The sequence below is a fragment of the Coregonus lavaretus genome (assembly GCF_964263955.1).
Source record: "Coregonus lavaretus genome assembly, chromosome: 22".
Classification (NCBI taxonomy): domain Eukaryota; kingdom Metazoa; phylum Chordata; class Actinopteri; order Salmoniformes; family Salmonidae; genus Coregonus; species Coregonus lavaretus.
The window spans coordinates 5,320,722-5,342,967 of record NC_140009.1 but is presented as its reverse complement, the minus strand read 5'-3'; the positions used below and the strand labels follow the sequence as shown (position 1 = coordinate 5,342,967).

The window sequence follows — 22,246 nt, the reverse complement described above, 5'->3', positions numbered from 1 at the left end:
AAATGTAATTTTAACACATTGTTAGTCCAGAAAAAATGAGGCAAAAATTTCAAAGGGACAAGTTAATTTATTGGTCGTCCAACCCAAAGCAAAATTGTCTCAAATATACAGAACAAGAGATATACAGCCGATACCAAGATTCAACAATTGAGCAATCATCACAATTATTTCTTTATATAGCCATTTTAAAATGTAGGAAAAGTGTCTCACCTCTCAAATCAAGACATAAAACCAGCATGATTAAATAGGAATTAATAATTGAGAACAAGTGTCTTCCCAGTGTTAACGACTACAGTACAGGTGTTGGCTTTAAGGCCAATCGACATTTAGCCATATCTTTCAGTCCTGTGCAAGTGCAGAGATGGTATTGTACAAACCAAACACCAAATATAGGTTGGATTATAAATTGGATGAAACATTGCATTTGTCTGTTTCACAGCGGACAAATCAAGTTGTATTGCATGACAAGGGAATCAAATTGGTGTATGTTTCCATTTCCCACTGCTTTATGGATGGGAGAGTAGTCACAGAGCAGTTCTCCTGAACAAAAGGGTAGTTGGTATTGAAGGGAGCTTCATTTGAGGTGAAATCCTTATTGACATAATTACAGTAAGTGCAATCTAGTGGTGTCAATGACAAAGTGGATGCAACAGGGTGCATCCTATTGGTCCTTACACAGACATCTGATATCTAGGGTGCATCCTATTGGCCCAGGTCAAAAGTAGTCCTCTGTATAGGGAATAAGGTTCCATTTGGGATGCACACTTAGAATCTATTATAGACAGTACGTACAGTTCCACTCATTGGGAAGGCACAGACCCCGCCCCCATACTAGACAGACCCCGCCCCCATACTAGACAGACCCCGCCCCCATACTAGACAGACCCCGCCCCCATACTAGACAGACCCCGCCCCCATACTAGACAGACCCCGCCCCCATACTAGACAGACCCCGCCCCCATACTAGACAGACCCCGCCCCCATACTAGACAGACCCCGCCCCCATACTAGACAGACCCCGCCCCCATACTAGACAGACCCCGCCCCCATACTAGACAGACCTTACCCTCAAATGTGCTTCTGAGGCTAGAATGACCCTGTCTCTGTGAAACTGTCAATGACCTTCTCAGGTAATGTGGTGACCCCAAATAAATATGTGATTCAGTAGAATTAGCTAATCTCATATTCAGATAGGCGCTACAGTAAATTTTTACATTTTAGTCATTTAGCAGACGCTCTTATCCAGAGCGACGTACAGTTAGTGAGTGCATACATTTTTTAATATATTTTTTTATACTGGCCGCCCGTGGGAATCGAACCCACAACCCTGGCGTTGCAAACGCCATGCTCTACCGACTGAGCTACACGGGACATAGAGGTCTGTTCTACACACTGAAAACAGACTAGACGGGACGTAGAGGTCTGTTCTACACACTGAAAACAGACTAGACGGGACATAGAGGTCTGTTCTACACACTGAAAACAGACTAGACGGGACATAGAGGTCTGTTCTACACACTGAAAACAGACTAGACGGGACATAGAGGTCTGTTCTACACACTGAAAACAGGCTAGACGGGACATAGAGGTCTGTTCTACACACTGAAAACCGGCTAGACATCGTACAACATTGTTAGCTTTATGAAACCACTTCTTCTAGCAAACTGCTTCGTCAAAGACGTCCAGATCTATGTACTACATTTCTAAATGTGATCTTAGTGCCTCTGAGTTTACCCCCATTGTCCTGTGTATTCCAATGATTGATTCCTATTGTCCTTCACTTTTGGATCTACTTTCAATAGTGTAGGATTAGCCGAACATATTAAACAGAGGCATAGAGGAGGCGTAATATCTATTTGTACACTACATTTTCTCCCTCTGACTAACTAAAACAGACAGTAGGACCTTGTGCTTTAGTCACAATTGCATGTTTAGATCAACTTCTATTGTTCCAATACAGTCACATCATAACTGGAGATGCACGCAACACATTTTGTATTACCCCATTGACATCAATGCATGATTTAGGAGGTGAAAGTTTGAGTCAGATACACATTTCCCATGTTAGGATTCGTCCCTTTAGTTCAGTCTAGTTTAGAGGAGGCGGTTGACTCCTGCTATGAAAGCTTAGTGTGTTGACACAGTGTATCTAAACATGTTATTGCTATCAAACTTTAAAATGCTTATAAATATTTATTATTTAGGCAAAATACTAAAAAATAATTTTGCCAAGCCACGGTACCTAACAGCAACCTATTTACCATGTCCCCGGCCCGAGTCACATCAATGAAAAAGGAAAGATCTTTATGTAAGTGCAGGGAAGGGGAGGAGAGGGGAGGAGAGGAGAGGAGAGGAGAGGAGAGGAGAGGAGAGGAGAGGAGAGGAGAGGAGAGGAGAGGAGAGGAGAGGAGAGGAGAGGAGAGGGGAAGGAGAGGGGAGGGGGGGGAGGGAAGGGGAGGAGAGGGGAGGGGAGGGGAGGGAAGGAGAGGGGAGGGGAGGGGAGGGGAGGGGAGGGGAGGGGAGGGGAGGGGAGGAGAGGAGAGGGGAGGAGAGGAGAGGGGAGGGGAGGGAAGGGGAGGGGAGGGGAGGGGAGGGGAGGAGAGGGGAGGGAAGGAGAGGGGAGGGGAGGGGAGGGGAGGGGAGGGGAGGGGAGGGGAGGAGAGGAGAGGAGAGGAGAGGAGAGGGGAGGAGAGGGGAGGGGGAAACAGGAAAAGTCTTAACTAGAAGCGTATACTTAATATTCCCAAGATCCCCTGTACCTGTATGACCTGTAATGTCATGTTGTTTACGTTCACTTGGTTGAAAAAGATAGCATTATGTTGTTAAGAGAAGATGATGCTGATGATGATGAAACAGCTTCTACACAGCAGTTCCAGAGATCCATTATTTCAGGTTCACCAGCAGTCCAGAACTACCACATCATTCCATCACTCAATTGTCCTCAACGGAAAAGGAACTTGGAGAATAAATTCTAAAATCAACCACAACAACACTACTGGTCCCCTTGCTCTCCTGCTGAACTCTGGATGTGTCTCACTCAGATCAGAAAGCCTCATTGGATACCTCACTGATGAGAGCGGCATTAGAAGGACTCTCCGCCAGGCGCTGTAAGGTCAGAGGTTAGAGTTCAAGGGTCATGGTGGGGGGGGGGGGAGTAGCAGGAAGCGAAGGAGAAAAAGCAGCAGCGAGCCTCTGGGTGTACACATAGGAGAAACGTGTTCTTCAATGTAGAGCAGTGAGCCTCAGGACAGACAGGAGACTAGATTCCCCTTGTAGCTTCTGGGTTGTAAAGGAGAGACCGGAGGCTAGTAGTTACTCCTGGTAGCTGCAAATGCCACCTGTTACTCCAGAAGATCCTAGAGACACACAGAGAACAAACAACATTCAGAAAACATTCCTATGAAAGTGGACTTTTAACAGAAATGACTAGAAAAAAACACTGAGGCAAAGGAGAGTCACGACCAACCCTTCACCAGGGGATTGATGTAAATCGTAGCTTTTTAATAAGTGCTGAGGCCATACAAAAAAAAATGATGTTTAGGTGTGTGTGTTTGTACCATTACCTCGTCTGAATCGTCGTGGCAGCCGGTCTTGTTGCCAGCCTGAGTGTGGTTGCTATCTAGTGACTCGTCTACTCCGTCTCCCTGGGCCTCAGCATGCTGCTGTAGGACTGAGTACCTGTGTACCAGGAACCTGGGGGAGCCAATCAAAACACACTCTGAGCCACTTGCAACCTTTTCACACATCATTGTGCCAACCAGAACCAAACGGTGCTGGCTCAGATATTTTCAGTTTTTCACTTGGTTTGCATGAGTAACCGGCTCTGATCTAAAACAACAACAACAACAACAGCTCTGGTCTTAAACAACAACATCAACAACAGCTCTGATCTTAAACAACAACAGCTCTGATCTTAAACAACAACAACAACAACAACAACAACAGCTCAGATTATTATATATTATATTATTATTATTATTAAACAACAACAGCTCAGATCTTAAACAACAACAGCTCGGATATTAAACAACAACATCAACAACAGCTCGGATATTAAACAACAACAGCTCTGATCTTAAACAACACCAACAACAGCTGTGATCTAAACAACAACAGTACAGCTGGTTTGCTATGTACTGATCTAAACAACAACAACAACAACAGTACAGCTTGGTTTGCTATGTACTGATCTTAAAACAACAACAGTACAGCTTGGTTTGCTATGTACTGATCTAAACAACAACAACAACAACAACAGTACAGCTTGGTTTGCTATGTACTGATCTAAACAACAACAGCATACTGAATCATAAAGACAGTTGCTGTACTGACCTTCCACCGCAGACGTACTTCTTGATGAAGAGGACCCCAGCTACGATACTGAGTAGCAAAATGATTAGAACCGTCACTACGATGGGTGCAGAGCTGGACAGATGGCCATCCGTCTGTAGGAGGGGAGAGATACAGAGAGAGAGAGAGAGTCAGACCAACTCTTCCATCGTTGTCATGCTGTATACATAGGGAGTCAGATCAACTCTTCCAAAATGTTTAAGTGATTCCACGTTCAAACTGCCCTTGTTACGTAAGTTGTCAAATTCAATAAATGTTATGCAAGGATTCTTTCTATTATTTTTTGACGTTCTAGAACAGGACCAGCGAGAACCAGTGTGGACCACTGAAGACCAGTGAGAACCAGTGGTGTGGCCATCTCTACTCACCAGTAGATCCTGCGGTCCCAGCAGGTCACTGACACACCTCATACTGAGGTCGATCTCTTTCCTCTCCGGCTGAGTTCCTCCCTCACACTTATCCCCAGGGATCTTCCTATAGCTGTGGACCAAGAGGGCATGGTTAGTGGTCAGTCAGGGTCACACAGAGAGTATCTTAGTGGAGGTGATTCGATGATCCACACTGTAATGGGTAGCTTTGTCTGATGAGTTACCTTGTCTGAGACCGGTAGACTTGTGTTAGCTCCCCAAGCTAATTCCTAGACTTTAGCTCAGTGGCTAACACAGTCTTGTGATGCGCAGCGCAGGAGATCCAGGTTGGAACAGAGAGACTAAAGGCTTACCCTCTGGTCTGCAGTAACTCCTTCTTGCCCTGCAGACAGAACTCCAGAACGTGGCCCTTCAGGTCCGGCTGCTCCACACACTCGGGGCTGTTCTCTTTACGGTAGTACCCAAAGTCACTGCAGGGGGGCAGCGTGGAGCAGGTTAGACAGACAGACAGACAGACAGACAGACAGACAGACCAGACAGACAGACAGACAGACAGAGACAGCAGGCAGACAGCACAGTTAGTGGTGTTGAAAAAAGTTGAACAATTACTATTCTGCCACTGGTAAACTGTCTGGAGCTAGGGTGACCACCACAATGTACTGGAGCTAGGGTGACCACCACAATGTACTGGAGCTAGGGTGACCACCACATTGTACTGGAGCTAGGGTGACCACCACAATGTACTGGAGCTAGGGTGACCACCACAATGTACTGGAGCTAGGGTGTCCACCACAGTGTACTGTAGCTAGGGTGACCACCACAGTGTACTGGAGCTAGGGTGACCACCACAATGTACTGGAGCTAGGGTGACCACCACAATGTACTGGAGCTAGGGTGACCACCACAATGTACTGTAGCTAGGTTGACCACCACAGTGTACTGTAGCTAGGGTGACCACCACAGTGTACTGTAGCTAGGGTGACCACCACAGTGTACTGGAGCTAGGGTGACCACCACAGTGTACTGGAGCTGGGGTGACCACCACAGTGTACTGGAGCTAGGGTGACCACCACAGTGTACTGTAGCTAGGGTGACCACCACAGTGTATTGGAGCTGGGGTGACCACCACAGTGTACTGGAGCTAGGGTGACCACCACAGTGTACTGGAGCTAGGGTGACCACCACAGTGTACTGGAGCTAGGGTGACCACCACAGTGTACTGGAGCTAGGGTGACCACCACAATGTACTGGAGCTAGGGTGACCACCACCATGTACTGGAGCTAGGGTGACCACCACCATGTACTGGAGCTAGGGTGACCACCACAGTGTACTGGAGCTAGGGTGACCACCACCATGTACTGGAGCTAGGGTGACCACCACCATGTACTGGAGCTAGGGTGACCACCACCATGTACTGGAGCTAGGGTGACCACCACCATGTACTGGAGCTAGGGTGACCACCACAATGTACTGGAGCTAGGGTGACCACCACAATGTACTGTAGCTGACTGAAACATATGTAGCAGACGGTAAAGTTCGCCCAACTTTAAATCATTGTGGCTAAGTTCCCATCTCCATACTACCATACCACTTAGAATGCATGCCCAATACAACACTTGGTCCTAGGTAGTATACTAGTGTGGATATCGGAACAGATTCATGACTACCCTACTCACCATTGGAAGTCATCCAGGGTGCAGGGGCAGGGGGTGGGTTGCTTGTTGACCTCATAGTCCCGTCCGTTCCAGCAGACGGAGGCCTTCCTCAGACGCAGGAACTTCTCCTTATAACCCAACATACAGCCGTCGTTAGGGTCGCTGATGTCATCAGAGTGCGCCAGCCACTGCACGTAGTCCTGGTCCTCACCTGAGAAACAGACATGAGTCTGCATGAGGCTTTAGTTCAGTGGGCTAACACAGACCTGTGACGTGCTGGAGACCAGGGAGCCGTCTCATACAGCAGCTTTATTCCCTGGTACTGGGTATTCATAGTGTTATAATGCATGTCTAGGTACTGGGTACTCAGTGTTATAATGCATGTCAAGGTACTCAGTGTTATAATGCATTTCTAGGTACTGGGTACTCAGTGTCATAATGCATGTCTAGGTACTGGGTACTCAGTGTCATAATGCATGTCTAGGTACTGGGTACTCAGTGTTATAATCCATGTTTAGGTTCTCAGTGTTATAATGCATGTCTAGGTACTGGGTACTCAGTGTTATAATGCATGTCTAGGTACTGGGTACTCAGTGTTATAATGCATGTCTAGGTACTGGGTACTCAGTGTTATAATGCATGTCTAGGTACTGGGTACTCAGTGTTATAATGCATGTCTAGGTACTCATAGTGTTATAATGCATGTCTAGGTACTGGGTACTCAGTGTTATAATGCATGTCTAGGTACTGGGTACTCAGTGTTATAATGCATGTTTAGGTACTCATAGTGTTATAATGCATGTCTAGGTACTGGGTACTCAGTGTTATAATGCATGTCTAGGTACTGGGTACTCAGTGTTATAATGCATGTTTAGGTACTCATAGTGTTATAATGCATGTCTAGGTACTGGGTACTCAGTGTTATAATGCATGTCTAGGTACTGGGTACTCAGTGTTATAATGCATGTTTAGGTACTCATAGTGTTATAATGCATGTCTAGGTACTGGGTACTCAGTGTTATAATGCATGTTTAGGTACTCATAGTGTTATAATGCATGTCTAGGTACCGGGTACTCAGTGTTATAATGCATGTCTATGTACTGGGTACTCAGTGTTATAATGCATGTCTAGGTACCGGGTACTCAGTGTTATAATGCATGTCTAAGTACTCAGTGTTATAATGCATGTTTAGGTACTGGGTACTCAGTGTTATAATGCATGTCTAGGTACTGGGTACTCAGTGTTATAATGCATGTCTAGGTACTCATAGTGTTATAATGCATGTCTAGGTACTGGGTACTCAGTGTTATAATGCATGTCTAGGTACTGGGTACTCAGTGTTATAATGCATGTTTAGGTACTCATAGTGTTATAATGCATATCTAGGTACTGGGTACTCAGTGTTATAATGCATGTCTAGGTACTGGGTACTCAGTGTTATAATGCATGTTTAGGTACTCATAGTGTTATAATGCATGTCTAGGTACTGGGTACTCAGTGTTATAATGCATGTCTAGGTACTGGGTACTCAGTGTTATAATGCATGTTTAGGTACTCATAGTGTTATAATGCATGTCTAGGTACTGGGTACTCAGTGTTATAATGCATGTTTAGGTACTCATAGTGTTATAATGCATGTCTAGGTACCGGGTACTCAGTGTTATAATGCATGTCTATGTACTGGGTACTCAGTGTTATAATGCATGTCTAGGTACCGGGTACTCAGTGTTATAATGCATGTCTAAGTACTCAGTGTTATAATGCATGTTTAGGTACTGGGTACTCAGTGTTATAATGCATGTCTAGGTACTGGGTACTCAGTGTTATAATGCATGTCTAGGTACTGGGTACTCAGTGTTATAATGCATGTCTATATCACATCACGTTTAGCCTGGTTGGGGGGCGGCAGGTAGCTTAGTGGGTAAGAGCGTTGTGCCAGTAACCGAAAGGTCGCTGGTTCTAATCCCCGAGCCGACTAGGTGAAAAATCTGTCGATGTGCCCTTAAGCAAGGCACTTAACCCTAATTGCTCCTGTAAGTTGCTCTGGATAAGAGCGTCTGCTAAATGACTAAAATGTAAATGTAAATGGTTGGTTTGCCATTAGCCTACACAGTAACTGTATCCCATGGTATTACTAGTACTGGTACTCACAGTCTCTAGTGAGCAGCTCTCTGAAGTCGATGGTGACGGATACCCAGTACTGACTGAGCAGAGCATCTCTGTAGCCCCAGACACTGATGTTCATAGACCTCGCCCCCGGCTCCGACGCTAGCCCTGTGAAGTGGATGGGGTCGCTAGTGAACTGGTGAACATGCCAGCACTGGCCCTCGTCTGTGGAAAACCTGACAGGAAAGAACACATACTGTATGTCAGCACAATTGCCATAATGTGTTTTATCGTATGTTTTAGTGGTTTCCTTCTTTCTTTTTTGGCCTCTGCATTCTAGCCTGGGTACCAGTATGTCTTACAGCAGAATAGTCTGAGACTGGGATCCAGGCTACCAGCATCGCCTCTCCTGCATAATCTGTGTCTGAAATGACAACCTGGCCTATTCCCTATATTGTACACTACTTTTGACCAGAGCTTTTCTTTTGACACACAGACGTACTTGATGTCTTTGATGGGCTGAGCAGAGTGCTCCACAGCCACCAGTAGTCCACCAGAGTCCAGGATGGCATAGTGGTGAGGCCCCTTCAGGGCCTGGAGCCAGGTGTAGCCCCCGTCATCGGACACGAATACGTCAGGCTTCATCACAGAGATGGCATCACCCACACTCCCTGAGGGTTATGGGTCAGAGTGGAGAGGTCAGAGGTCAAATAAATAGACAGCAAGGTGTAGCCCCCGTCATCGGACACGAATACATCAGGCTTCATCACAGAGATGGCATCACCCACACTCCCTGAGGGTTATGGGTCAGAGTGGAGAGGTCAGAGGTCAAATAAATAGACAGCAAGGTGTAGCCCCAGTCATCTGATAGTTGAACTATTTATAAGTTACTGTATATTCTTCAAGAATCAATTTCTATACAGTATATCATTAATTTAAAAGTCCAAAAATAGATTTACCAATCCGTTTAAATAACATTAGATGGTATACCTTCTGCACCGTTTGACCTGTCAGGAAAAATCACAGCCCTATCCATAGCACACTGCACGGCATATCCTCTTCAATCATAATCACAGTCACTTAGTGGTGCGACATCGATTACATTTTGCATGTCAACATTTGCATGCCAGCCAGGTGTGGTCCATCAAGGTGATGGCAGGCCAGCAAGAGTGGAGTGACACAGGTGTGTGTGTGTGTGTGTGTGTGTGTGTGTAGCACACAATCAGCTTCAGCTTTTCAATGTAACATCAGTTCTACACTTTCCAGACCAGAGGAGAACTCCGTCCATTCAGATGTGTTCCTTTTATCTCAGAATTTGTCTCCAATTCAGACCTGGGTTCAGACCTGGGTTCAGACCTGGGTTCAGACCTGGGTTCAGACCTGGGTTCAGACCTGGGTTCAGACCTGGGTTCAGACCTGGGTTCAGACCTGGGTTCAGACCTGGGTTCAAATACCATTTAGGGTATTTCAATAACTTTCCAAGACATTTGTTAGTAAATAATTGGATATATATATATTTTTAAACACAAGTAGTTGAATGTTTGGAATTACACTTGGAAAGTATTTGCATGTATTTGAAAATACTAAAATACACACAGTATTTATACAAATACAAACTGTGCTGCATTTAAACCCTGTATTTAAAATAATGTATATGGAAATATTTTGAAAAAGTTGGTTATTTCTAGGAATTATTTTAAAATACTTCCAACAGAAGTAGGTGATTCGGTCCACATTATTTGAAAATACTCAAATACACAGAAAATAAGTATTTAAATAACTAATAATCAAATACACATGTATTTAAACCCAGTTCTTATCGAACGTAAAAAACAAAATGGGGGAAATGCTCGTTTCGCAGAATTTGGATAATTTCATCAGATGTGTTGAATAAGACATTAAGTGTCATATCATTTTCTGATATTGATCGATTTCCTTAATTGACTGAGTAGAAATGGAATTGACCCCAATCTTGATTCCTTTGATCGATAAATGTTTTACTGTGCCATTGCAACAGGAAAAACTCCTAGTAACAACTCTTTATCATTGTAGAAGCATACACACCAATCCTGAAGGTGAAGACATGAACATCTCAGAGACATAACAGAACTTCAGTAGCTGCCCTCCATGCAAAAGGCACATCCATCAACACTGCTTCCTGCGCAATCAATCTCATCCTGAGTGTCCCCACCGATGGCTATGTCCTGAGGCTGATCGTGACCGGAGCGGGAGGGACAATGGCCTCAAGGGTTCTTCTCTCTCAACCTGGCCGTGTCCGAGGTCGTCTTCTGCCTGGCTTCTGTCTTCTTCATTGTCAGCATACACATCAAAACACCTGCAGTCTCACGTCTTGCAGCATTTGGTATGGGTCTGTTGTTCACTGGTCGACCCCTGTTTCAAAGCTGTATCTGTGTGGAGCGCTATCTGGCAGGGATCCACCCTGTAACCTTCCTGAAGAACAAACCCCTGGGAAACAGGGTCGGCTGTTGTGGTGCTGCCTGGCTGATAGTTCTTGGTGCCGGTTTGTTCGGTGTGCATCTGATTGAAACGTCTATATACACACACACACACTACCTTTCAAAAGTTTGGGGTCACTTAGAAATGTCCTTGTTTTCGAAAGAAAAGCAATTTTTTTGGTCCATTAAAATAACATTAAATTGATCAGAAATAGAGTGTAGACATTTGTTAATGTTGTAAATGGCTATTATAACTGGAAACGGCTGATCTTTAATGGAATAACTACATAGGCGTAGAGAGGCCCATTATCAGCAACCATCAGTCCTGTGTTTCCAATGGCACGTTGTGTTTGCTAATCCAAGTTTAATCATTTTAAAAGGCTAAAGAGCCTTACAGGCCCCTCAGGGTTTTCTACCTCTCCTGCAAACGCTATTTGCCTTTTAAACCCTCATCATCACATTATCTTGTATTTTCTTGTGTGCACATAAATAAATAACTTAATTAGAAAATGTAATCATTCTCTAAGGATGAGGTGAGCTGACTACCTATTAGACACCACTAACTACAGTTGAAGTCGGAAGTTTACATACATTTAGGTTGGAGTCATTAAAACTTGTTTTTTCAACCACTCCACACATTTCTTGTTAACAAACTATAGTTTTGGCAAGTCGGTTAGGACATCTACTTTGTGCATGACACAAGTAATTTTTCCAACAATTGTTTACAGACAGATTATTTCACTTATAATTCACTGTATCACAATTCCAGTGGGTCAGAAGTTTACATACACTAAATTGACTGTGCCTTTAAACAGCTTTGAATATTCCAGAAAATGACGTCATGGCTTTAGAAGCTTCTGATAGGCTAATTGACATCATTTGAGTCAATTGGAGGTGTACCTGTGGATGTATTTCAAGGCCTACCTTCAAACTCAGTGCCTCTTTGCTTGACATCATGGGGAAATCAAAAGAAGTCAGCCAAGACCTCAGAAAAACAATTGTAGACCTCCACAAGTCTGGTTCATCCTTGGGAGCAATTTCCAAACGCCTGAATGTACCACGTTCATCTGTACAAACAATAGTACGCAAGTATAAACACCATGGGACCACGCAGCCGTCATACCGCTCAGGAAGGAGACGCGTTCTGTCTCCTAGAGATGAACGTACTTTGGTGTGAAAAGTGCAAATCAATCCCAGAACAACAGCAAAGGACCTTGTGAAGATGCTGGAGGAAACAGGTACAAAAGTATCTATATACACAGTAAAACGAGTCCTATATCGACATAACCTGAAAGGCCGCTCAGCAAGGAAGAAGCCACCACTCCAAAACCGCCATAAAAAAGCCAGACTACGGTTTGCAACTGCACATGGGGACAAAGGTCGTACTTTTTGGAGAAATGTCCTCTGGTCTGATGAAACAAAAATAGAACTGTTTGGCCATAATGACCATCGTTATGTTTGGAGGAAAAAGGGGGTACCTTGCAAGCTGAAGAACACCATCCCAACCGTGAAGCACGGGGGTGGCAGCATCATGCTGTGAGGGTGCTTTGCTGCAGGAGGAACTGGTGCACTTCACAAAATAGATGGCATCATGAGGAAGGAAAATGATGTGGATATATTGAAGCAACATCTCAAGACATCAGTCAGGAAGTTAAAGCTTGGTCACAAATTGGTCTTCCAAATGGACAATGACCCCAAGCATACTTCCAAAGTTGTGGAAAAATGGCTTAAGGACAACAAAGTCAAGGTATTGGAGTGGCCATCACAAAGCCCTGACCTCAATTTGTGGGTAGAACTGAAAAAGCGTGTGCGAGCAAGGAGGCCTACAAACCTGACTCAGTTACACAAGCTCTGTCAGGAGGAATGAGCCAGAATTCACCCAACCTATTATGGGAAGCTTGTGGAAGGCTACCTGAAACGTTTGACCCAAGTTAAACAATTTAAAGGCAATGCTACCAAATACTAATTGAGTGTATGTAAACTTCTGACCCACTGGGAATGTGATGAAAGAAATAAAAGCTGAAATAAATCATTCTCTCTACTATTATTCTGACATTTCACATTCTTAAAATAAAGTGGTGATCCTAACTAACCTAAGACAGGGAATCTTTACTAGGATTAAATGTCAGTAATTGTGAAAAACTGAGTTGAAATGTATTTGGCTAAGGTGTATGTAAACGATTAGTTACCGGAGTGTAACTCCAGTTCTATGAGTGGAGCGGAGCACCATAGGGGAGCTCTGCTCCTAGTGGTTTACCCTCTGCCCTAAGGCAGCAACAGCCTGAAGCAAAATTATGCACACACCTGCAGCCAATGGGAGCACAGGTGTCCCTATAAGAGGGGACGCTTCCCCTCAATCAGCCTCCCGAGATATTATCTTCAGCGAGACTAGAGAGGGTCGGCAGGGCCTTAAGTCCTATGGGGCTCCGCTCCACTCATAGAACTGGAGTTACACTCCGGTAACTAATCGTTCTATATCGTGGAGCTCCGCCCCATAGGGGAGCTCTGCTCCTAGTGGTTTAAGGCGGAGCGTAGCGCTCCAAAATGTACTCCCTGCCGAGCCTAACACTTCCCATTAAAAAATGAAAAGGTCAAGCCTAGCAATGGCCGCAACCAATTCCCGCAGTACTGCAACTAAAAACCCCTCCGGGCGTCACAATATACCGCGTCATCGGTTAAAGACCCGCCCCACCTAGTCCAATGGCAATGCCAATGACTAGTGGGCAGATCACCAGAATAGAAGCTACACTAATCTGTACTAGCAGATAGATGTGCCTCAATATCCTGTGAAAACACTACCGACCACTAATGGAATGACACCAAGTGTCACTCTACATTATGTACACAGTAGACCACCTCACTCACTCAATGGAATCCCAGAGATTAGTAGGCAGGAACAAAATATAAGTCATACTAAACTGAACACTCAGATAGATGACCTCACATTCTGTCAATTCAATACATGTCTCTACTATACTGACCCTGTCAGTCAAGAGACATGCCACAAGATATGCTTTCCATCCAAAGCGGACCTGATAAAAACCTGTGTCCATCGTCCTGCTCTTCTCTCTTCTAGCTCAAGATTCCCCTTCAGCTATGCTGAGTACAATCGAGCCATAGAGATAGAAAGCCTATCTATCAAAAAACATGTTTTCCTAACCAAAGCGGACCTGATGGGAACCTGCCCATAGTCCTGCTTTATCCTCTCTTCCTGGCTCAAAATCCCCTTTCAGCTTTGCTGAGTACAGACCGAGCCAAAGAGTTAGAAAACATATCTGTCCAGAATATGTCTTCCTAACCAAAGCGGACCTGATGAACACCCATGTCCACAGTCCTGCTTTTTTCCTCTCTTTCTTGCTCAAGATCTCCTTTCAGCCACGCTGAGTACAGATCGAGCCAAAGAGTTAGAAGGCAATCTCATAGATAGAAACAGAATATGTCTTCCTGACCAAAGCGGACCTGATGGACACCCATGTCCACCGTCCTGCTTTTTTTTCCTCTCCTTCTTGCTCAAGATCTCCCTTCAGCCACGCTGAGTACAGATCGAGCCAAAGAGTTAGAAGACATATCTAATAGATAGAAACTGATAAATGGAGACGGTGTTGACCATGACGCTGCTCTACAAATATCCTCTACCCCTGTTCCTCTGAAGAGGGCAGTAGAAGCTGCTACTCCACGAGTGGAGTGAGCTCTGATACCCTGAGGCAGTTGTCGCCCCGCAAGCTGTCTCAATACCTTCACAAAGCCAATGAGACAATCGCTGTTTTGAAAGTGGTCTACCTAATGCAGCCGCACCGTGACACACAAACAGCTGAGGCGATGACCTAATCGCTGCTGTGCGCTCAACGTAACACGCCAAAGCGCGCACTGGGCACAGACAATGAAGCTTTTCCTCACTCCTCTCCCCATGAGGAGGGGGAGAAAAAGCCCACAACTCCACGGTCTGTGATCTATATGCACTGTTAATAACCTTCGGCACAAACGCCGGGTTAGGACGTAACACCGCTCTGCTCAGATCGCCATTAATGGCAAGGCAGTCGGGTCTCGTCGACAGGGCACACAAATCACTGACACGCTTAGCGGTAGTCAAGGCGAGCAACAGCGCCGTCTTGATAGACAGCATCTTGAGGGGTATTTGATTCAATGGCTCGAACGGCGACTTACATAGCGCTTCGAGTACCAAGGCCAAATCCCACTGGGGCAGCGTGGCTCTAGGCATTGGCCTAAGCCGCCGCGTTCCCAATAAGAAACGTTTCACTAAAGGATGGCTGAACACGTTCGTTCCGCCAAACCCCTCATGACCAGCTGAAATTGCCGCTGCAAACACTTTAATGGTGGAGGGCGATTTCTGCTTATCAAACATAAACTGCAGAAAAGAGAGCACACTCTCAACCTGACAGTTCATGGGGTCCACACCTTGTGTGTCACACCATCGTGAAAAAACGTTCCATCTGCTGGTATACATCCTAGAAGTGGAACCGGCTCGTGCACCTTGTATGGTTCTGATCACTGCATCAGATAACCCACGGCGCCTCAACCTGTCCCATTCAGGAACCAAGCCTTCAGTGGTTGGCCGATTATGGGCCACTGCCCTATCGAGCCTCCCGCCTGGGTCAACGCGTCCCGTCGATGTGGAATTGGCCAAGGTGGCGCAATCAACATCTGACTTATCTCCGCAAACCACGGAGCCCCCGGGCGATCGGGCGCTATCAGTATCACTGACAGCCCCTCTGACCTCACCCTGGCTAGCAGTGGGAGAATGCAAGACAGCGGAGGGAATGCATACAGGAGAACTTTCGGCCATGGGTAGTGCGCGAATGCGTCTCTTCCCAGTGGTGGCTCGTCCTGTTCCCTCAGAGAAAACCATAGGGGACATTGCGCGTTCACGCGTGACGCGAACAGATCCACCTCGGCTCTCCCGAACTGTTCCCAAATTTGGAGAACAATGTCCGGATGCAGACACCACTCGTCGTCTCGAGGACCCCCTCTTGACATGAGGTCTGCTCCTACGTTCAAGTAGCCCGGAATGTGTGCTGCTCTCAACGAGCGAAGGTGCTTGTGAGCCCACAGCCACAATTCCTCTGCCGCCCTGTGGAGGGCAGGTGACCTGACCCCCCCCTGGCGATTTATGTGAGCTACTGTGGTCCGGTTGTCTGACCAGACCAGCACATCGCGACCCCGAACGGTAGGCGCGAAGTGGGTCAGAACCAGTCGAACCGTTTCCAACTCCAAGAGGTTTATGTGACGACCTGATTGAGGCCATGCACCTCCTATCGCTTGAGTCTGACATGTCCCTCCCCATCCAGTCAGAGAAGCATCTGTAAATACTGGAATGTAGGATGACACCTTGCCCATCGGGACTCCGTGCGTGAGAACGCTCGGATTCCTCCAATAGTCCAGGTCTGCTCTTAGCGAGAGAGGAACCACCACCAACCGATGACGTTGACGCACTGGGTCTAGTCTTAGTTGGGCGAACCATCGCTGTATTCTGCGCATGTGCAGAAGTCCCAGCGGGACCACAGAGTGGGCTGACGACATGAGACCCAAAAGTGACATGATCGACAGCGCCGTCACTGTGTGATTCGGACGACACTTCCTCAGGGCTAGCAACAATGCTACCCTTCGAGGGTCCGAAATTCGAGCCCTCATCATTACAGTGTCTAGCTGTAGCCCCAGGTAGACAATCTGATGACTGGGCCAGGGTGCGCTCTTTTTCCAATTCACAGCAAACCCCAGACGCGTGAGATGAATCACTGTCTGTGTTGTGTGAGTGAACGCCAGCTCTGCTGACGGGGCGAGAACCAGCAGGTCGTCTAGGTAGGCTAATAGCCTTATCCCTTGACGACGCAGCGGCTCCAATGCCGCCTCCACACATTTGGAAAACGTTCGAGGTGCCAGGGCGTACCCGAATGCCATCCTCGTGAACTCGTACGCCACCCCTTGAAAGGCGAACCGCAGAAACTTCCTGTGACGCGATTGTATCGGCACATGGAAGTACGCGTCCTTTAGGTCTATGCTTGTACAAAAGTCTCCTTTCTGGACACATTCCAGTAGACGTTTTGTCGTCAGCATTCGGAAGGGTCGTTTGGTTATGCTCTCGTTGAGAGTGCGTAAATCCAAAATCGGCCTCACTCCCCCCGTCTTTTTGGGCACTAGGAAATAAGGCGAATATAGCCCTTTGTTCCTTTGCTCCCGGGGAACTACTGTGACCGCCTCCTTTGCCAAAAGTTCCGTAATCTCTGACATCAGAGCGGCCACTTTGTCCGGCGTTTTCATCACCGTCTCCACCACTCCCCTGAACGGGGGTGGGGTTCGATGGAATTGGAGGGCATAACCCTTCTGCAACGTCTGTTCTAGCCAGCGTGAGAGGGTACAGCTTCGTTGCCACTGCCAGCAATGCAGAGAAAGCGGGCGCGCACGAAGCTGTGGTGCATCCAGTAGGAAGGACCTATATTCCTCTATGGCCCTCGCCGCCGCTATTCCCCAGCACTGGGTTGGTGGAATAGCCCAAGGCGGGCCCCCCTCGAAAGGGAGAGGAAACATCAGCTCGTTCTGAGAGAATCGGAGGCCTCGGTACGTTAGTTACGTCTGTAACTCTAGTATTCCGGCCCTCCGTGAACGCAGCACGGTTTTGAGCTGCACTGACTGAGGTATTAACCTGAGACAGAGCGCCCTCCCCGGATAGCAATTGCGTCATCATGTCATTGTCTGACTGAGACTGCTGCTTGCCATGAGATCCGTCCACTGCAGTACTCAACAGAGTCTGGAAAGTGTGGTCTCTAACTGGTACCACAAGGTGGCGCCACAATACCTATTTTTTACTGGTCTCATGAGGCTGCTCAACAGCACACTCTAGGTGTGGTGAGCTGCACTCAGAGTAGTGGGCATTGTTACGTTCTGAATTAACCGGGGGCGCCCATACATTGGTTACACCTGTAACTCTAGTATTCCGGCCCTCCGTGAACGTCGCACGGGTCTGAACTGCGCTGGCTGAGGCGTTAGCCTGAAGCAAGGCGTCATTCCCAGTTAGCGGCTGCGTCTTCATGTCATATTTAGACTGAGACAGCTGCCTGCTATGTGAGACCTTTACTACAGAGCTCCTAGGAGTCTGTAGTAAAATATATTTTTAGGTGAGCTAAGGCTACGCCTTGCTACCTTTTTCTCTTTCCTCTCCTGAGTGTATTCAACTACGCACCCTTGGTGGGTTGAGCTACACTCAGGATGGTGAGAGAAATTCATAGGACGTGAAGTACTCTGCAATGTGTCATGGAAGACAGGCCCTTTTGTGACAATGTCAGTGAGAGCCAGCTCTTTATTCACACAACAACAATAAACATTTCCCTCCAGGCCCTGAACAGTAGGGTGGGGGGGAACAGTGGGCTCTGTCGCGTCTTGTGCCGAGCCGTCATCCGTCCTCTCCCCCTCGTCCCGTCATTGACGCCGTCGTTTCTGGCTGACCTTCTGGTGTTGCCAGGACGGTTTTGTGACGACCTCTCTCGCCGGCAGAATCGTCGCCACCACCGTCGTCACTGGAGGGGCCGAGCCCGCTCGCCTGCTGTCGGTGGTAGGCGCCTGTCGCCTGGCCCGTCGCCTCCCTGTAGTTCTACTGGGGGCGTTGGAGGTTGACGGGTTAGTTGAGGCCCTGCTAAACTTGCCTGCCAATGGCAGGTGTTTAGCCAGGTGCTTTCTCTCCTCGTCCAGCTTACCAAAGCGTTCCGTCGCCTCCTTAACGGCGACCCCAAAGAGGCCCTCGCTAGAGACTGGAGCGTTTAGTAGCGAGGCTCTGTCCGTCTCCTTCATGGCTGTCATTGACAGCCAGAGGTGACGTTCCATGACCACCGAGGTGGCCATGGACCGGCCTGCGCATATCGCTGACGCCTGTGTCAAATGAAGAATAGCGGCAGAAATCCTGGACGCCTCTTCAATCTCCTCGCTGGTCAACTCAGACCTACCCGTTGTTAGACGGGATAGGGAGGCCGCGAGGAGGGCAATGTTGTTAGCCGCTGACACAGCCTGGGCTCCCAGCGTAAAGGACTTCTCAGCCAGCTGTGCTGTGAGTCTGTCTTTTTGTGCTGGCAAGGTGGCTTTCTTGGAGGCCGCCCAGGGACTCGAACCCGGCACCAGATACGCCGCCATGGCGCTCTCGAGCCTAGGGATTCCCTTAGCAGCCCACTCACGTCCAGCCACTCTCGTGAATGGGGTGTACACCTTGGCCGGCGAACGCGCCGACATATTTCCCGAGGGAAGGCATAGCAGGAGCCATCGGCTCAGCTGCCTTCCTCGGTCTAGAGTAGGGGCCGCCCTCCATCATGTCGACCTCCACAGGGGGGGGAGCAGGGGGCAGCGCTATCTCTAGTCGGTTGGCGGCTCTCTCAATGAGTTCTGGGAAGTCCGAACGCAGAGAGGCCGCTGCGAAGGACAGGGCTGCTGACGTAACAGAGCCCGTGTCGTCATCGCACAAGGAGCCTTCAGATCTCACACTCCCCATAGGGAAGGGGGTCTTGAAGGTTGGCGCCAGAGGGTCGGATTGTTCCATTGGAACATCCATCTCTGCGTCTCTCTCCTTGTCCTCCCCTGAGTCAGCACTGTCCGTCGACGCCTCTGAAGCAGAGGCGAGAAGAGACAGTACATCCTCTAGGGGGATATCCTCCCTAAAAAACGCCCAACGCTGCTTCCTCTTCTTCATAGGAAGGAGGGCGCAGGAGGCGCAATTAGGGGGATTGCCGGTCCCTTCCTTGGCATGCTGTGGCCCCAAACACACGAAACAAAGGTCGTGGGGGTCCGCAGATGCCATGGAGGAGCATCGGCACTGAGCCCTGAAAAGGGCTTTTGGGGGTGGAAAATTTCCTGGCGTGCTCATTTAGAAGACGTCGATGGCTGGCTCATCGACGGCGATTTCTTCCTGAGTCTTCTTCTCTTCTTGGCTTCTTCAGTCTAGTCGTCCAGTCGCTGAAGATAAAGGGAGGCTGATTGAGGGGAAGCGTCCCCTCATATAGGGACACCTGTGCTCCCATTGGCTGCAGGTGTGTGCATAATTTTGCTTCAGGCTGTTGCTGCCTTAGGGCAGAGGGTAAACCACTAGGAGCAGAGCTCCCCTATGGGGCGGAGCTCCACGATATAGAACTTCCGACTTCAACTGTACCTATTAGACACCACTAACTACCTATTAGACACCACTGCTTTGAAAATGGTATATTGGTGGTCCTCTGTAGTTCAGTTGGTAGAGCATGGTCCTCTGTAGTTCAGTTGGTAGAGCATGGTCCTCTGTAGTTCAGTTGGTAGAGCATGGCGCTTGCAACGCCAGGATAGTGGGTTCGATACCCGGTACCAACCGTACGTAAGAAATGTATGCATGCATCAATAAGTCGCTTTGGGTTAAAGTGTCTGCGACTGGCATATATTATATTATTACAGGGGTGACAAACTAATTTATTACTAATAATATAAAATATGCCTTTTAGATAGATTATGGGAGTGAGCCACAGATTAGTGGCTAGTCGAGACTTGAACCCTGAGTGTTAACGTTCGCCCAGACACCGGCAATGGCCTGGCCTTTTTGCTTAGCCAAATTGAAACAGTCATGAACATGTTAATGAGGAGAAGAAGATGTGTGTGTGTGTGTGTGTGTGTGTGTGTGTGTGTGTGTGTGTGTGTGTTTGCGCGTGCGTGTGCGTGAATCCCTGCGTGTGTGATTTACCGTGAGCCATGATGAGTCCTACAGCGTTTGGTTCACTGAGAGGCAGCATGGGGACGTTCAGCTTCATAGCCGTGCTGTAAGCTGCGTGGATGTGGAGACTGCACATGTCAGGGTCTTTAGCTGTGGAGTCACACTTGGTGTTGTCAGGCTTCTGCAGGGGCACCCATTCCCCTCCCTGGTCGAAGGACACCACGGACTGCACCGAGCCGTCTGGACAACAACACAACGATGAGACAGAGGTTATTCTGAGAGCCATATAGATATAATCCAGTGTATCTCTGCTGTAGACATGCAGCTGATCTCACACTGAACAGGCTAATGAAAGTCGTACATCCTGGGCCTCATAACTGCTATGGCAATAATACACCGTAGTCTGAGGAACAGGCGTCTGGGACACGGTCATGTGACCTTTTCCTCCCACGCCTTTGGAACTCCCTTTCTTCCCCATCTCAGGGCTGTTCTAACTGTTGGGGAATTTAAAGCAGGTGTGTGTGTGTGTGTGTGTGTGTGTGTGTGTGGTCCCTACCCTCTGCCAGTATACTGGTGATGAAGACCCCTCGTAGAGAGGTAACGTTGGTGAAGTCAGTGTCGCCCCCTGTGGTGGTGTAGAGGTGACGCTCCAGAGACTTGGAATACACTGTCCCTCTGTCATCTGACACGTAGATGCTGCCAAAGCCTGTGTCTGGGGACATATAGGAGAAGAGCTGTATTCACGTACTGTATATAAGCAATACAGAGGAAGACAGGAGGAGGAGAGGAACAGGGGAGGAGAGTACGAGAGGAGGAGAGGAACAGGGGAGGAGAGTACGAGAGGAGGAGAGGAACAGGGGAGGAGAGTACGAGAGGAGGAGAGGAACAGGGGAGGAGAGGAACAGGGGAGGAGAGTACGAGAGGAGGAGAGGAACAGGGGAGAAGAGTACGAGAGGAGGAGAGGCACAGGGGAGGAGAGGAACAGGGGAGGAGAGTACGAGAGGAGGAGAGGAACAGGGGAGGAGAGTACGAGAGGAGGAGAGGAACAGGGGAGGAGAGTACGAGAGGAGGAGAGGAACAGGGGAGGAGAGGAACAGGGGAGGAGAGGAACAGGGGAGGAGAGTCCCAGAGGAGGAGAGGAACAGGGGAGGAGAGTACGAGAGGAGGAGAGGAACAGGGGAGGAGAGTACGAGAGGAACAGGGGAGGAGAGTACGAGAGGAGGAGAGGAACAGGGGAGGAGAGTACGAGAGGAGTAGAGGAACAGGGGAGGAGAGGAACAGGGGAGGAGAGTACGAGAGGAGGAGAGGAACAGGGGAGGAGAGTACGAGAGGAGTAGAGGAACAGGGGAGGAGAGGAACAGGGGAGGAGAGTACGAGAGGAGGAGAGGAACAAGGGAGGAGAGTACGAGAGGAACATGGGAGGAGAGTACCAGAGGAGGAGAGGAACAGGGGAGGAGAGTACGAGAGGAGGAGAAGAACAGGGGAGGAGAGTACGAGAGGAGGAGAGGAACAGGGGAGGAGAGTACGAGAGGAGAGGAACAGGGGAGGAGAGTATGAGAGGAACAGGGGAGGAGAGTATGAGAGGAACAGGGGAGGAGAGTACGAGAGGAGGAGAGGAACAGGGGAGGAGAGTACGAGAGGA

At 48.1% G+C, this 22,246-nt stretch overlaps 2 protein-coding genes across 2 annotated transcripts in view; one reads left to right on the top strand and one right to left on the bottom strand.

Moving 5' to 3' along the window:
- Positions 1-22,246, top strand: part of LOC311149472 (uncharacterized protein) — a gene marked incomplete at both ends in the record, with an annotated part of 790,865 nt that overhangs the window by 278,918 nt on the left and 489,701 nt on the right. The window lies entirely within an intron of this gene.
- The window catches only part of LOC311150022 (sortilin-like), a 25,342-nt gene continuing 5,860 nt past the window's right edge, over positions 2,765-22,246 (bottom strand). The window contains exons 3-12 of the mRNA XM_084187264.1: positions 21,161-21,316; positions 20,635-20,844; positions 8,984-9,152; positions 8,527-8,717; positions 6,396-6,585; positions 5,072-5,188; positions 4,719-4,830; positions 4,333-4,445; positions 3,564-3,693; positions 2,765-3,356 (exon numbers count right to left, since the gene is read on the bottom strand). Of these exons, the coding sequence (XP_084043390.1) occupies positions 3,342-3,356; positions 3,564-3,693; positions 4,333-4,445; positions 4,719-4,830; positions 5,072-5,188; positions 6,396-6,585; positions 8,527-8,717; positions 8,984-9,152; positions 20,635-20,844; positions 21,161-21,316 (1,403 nt within the window). The 3' untranslated portion in view covers positions 2,765-3,341. The remainder of the gene's footprint in view (positions 3,357-3,563; positions 3,694-4,332; positions 4,446-4,718; positions 4,831-5,071; positions 5,189-6,395; positions 6,586-8,526; positions 8,718-8,983; positions 9,153-20,634; positions 20,845-21,160; positions 21,317-22,246) is intronic.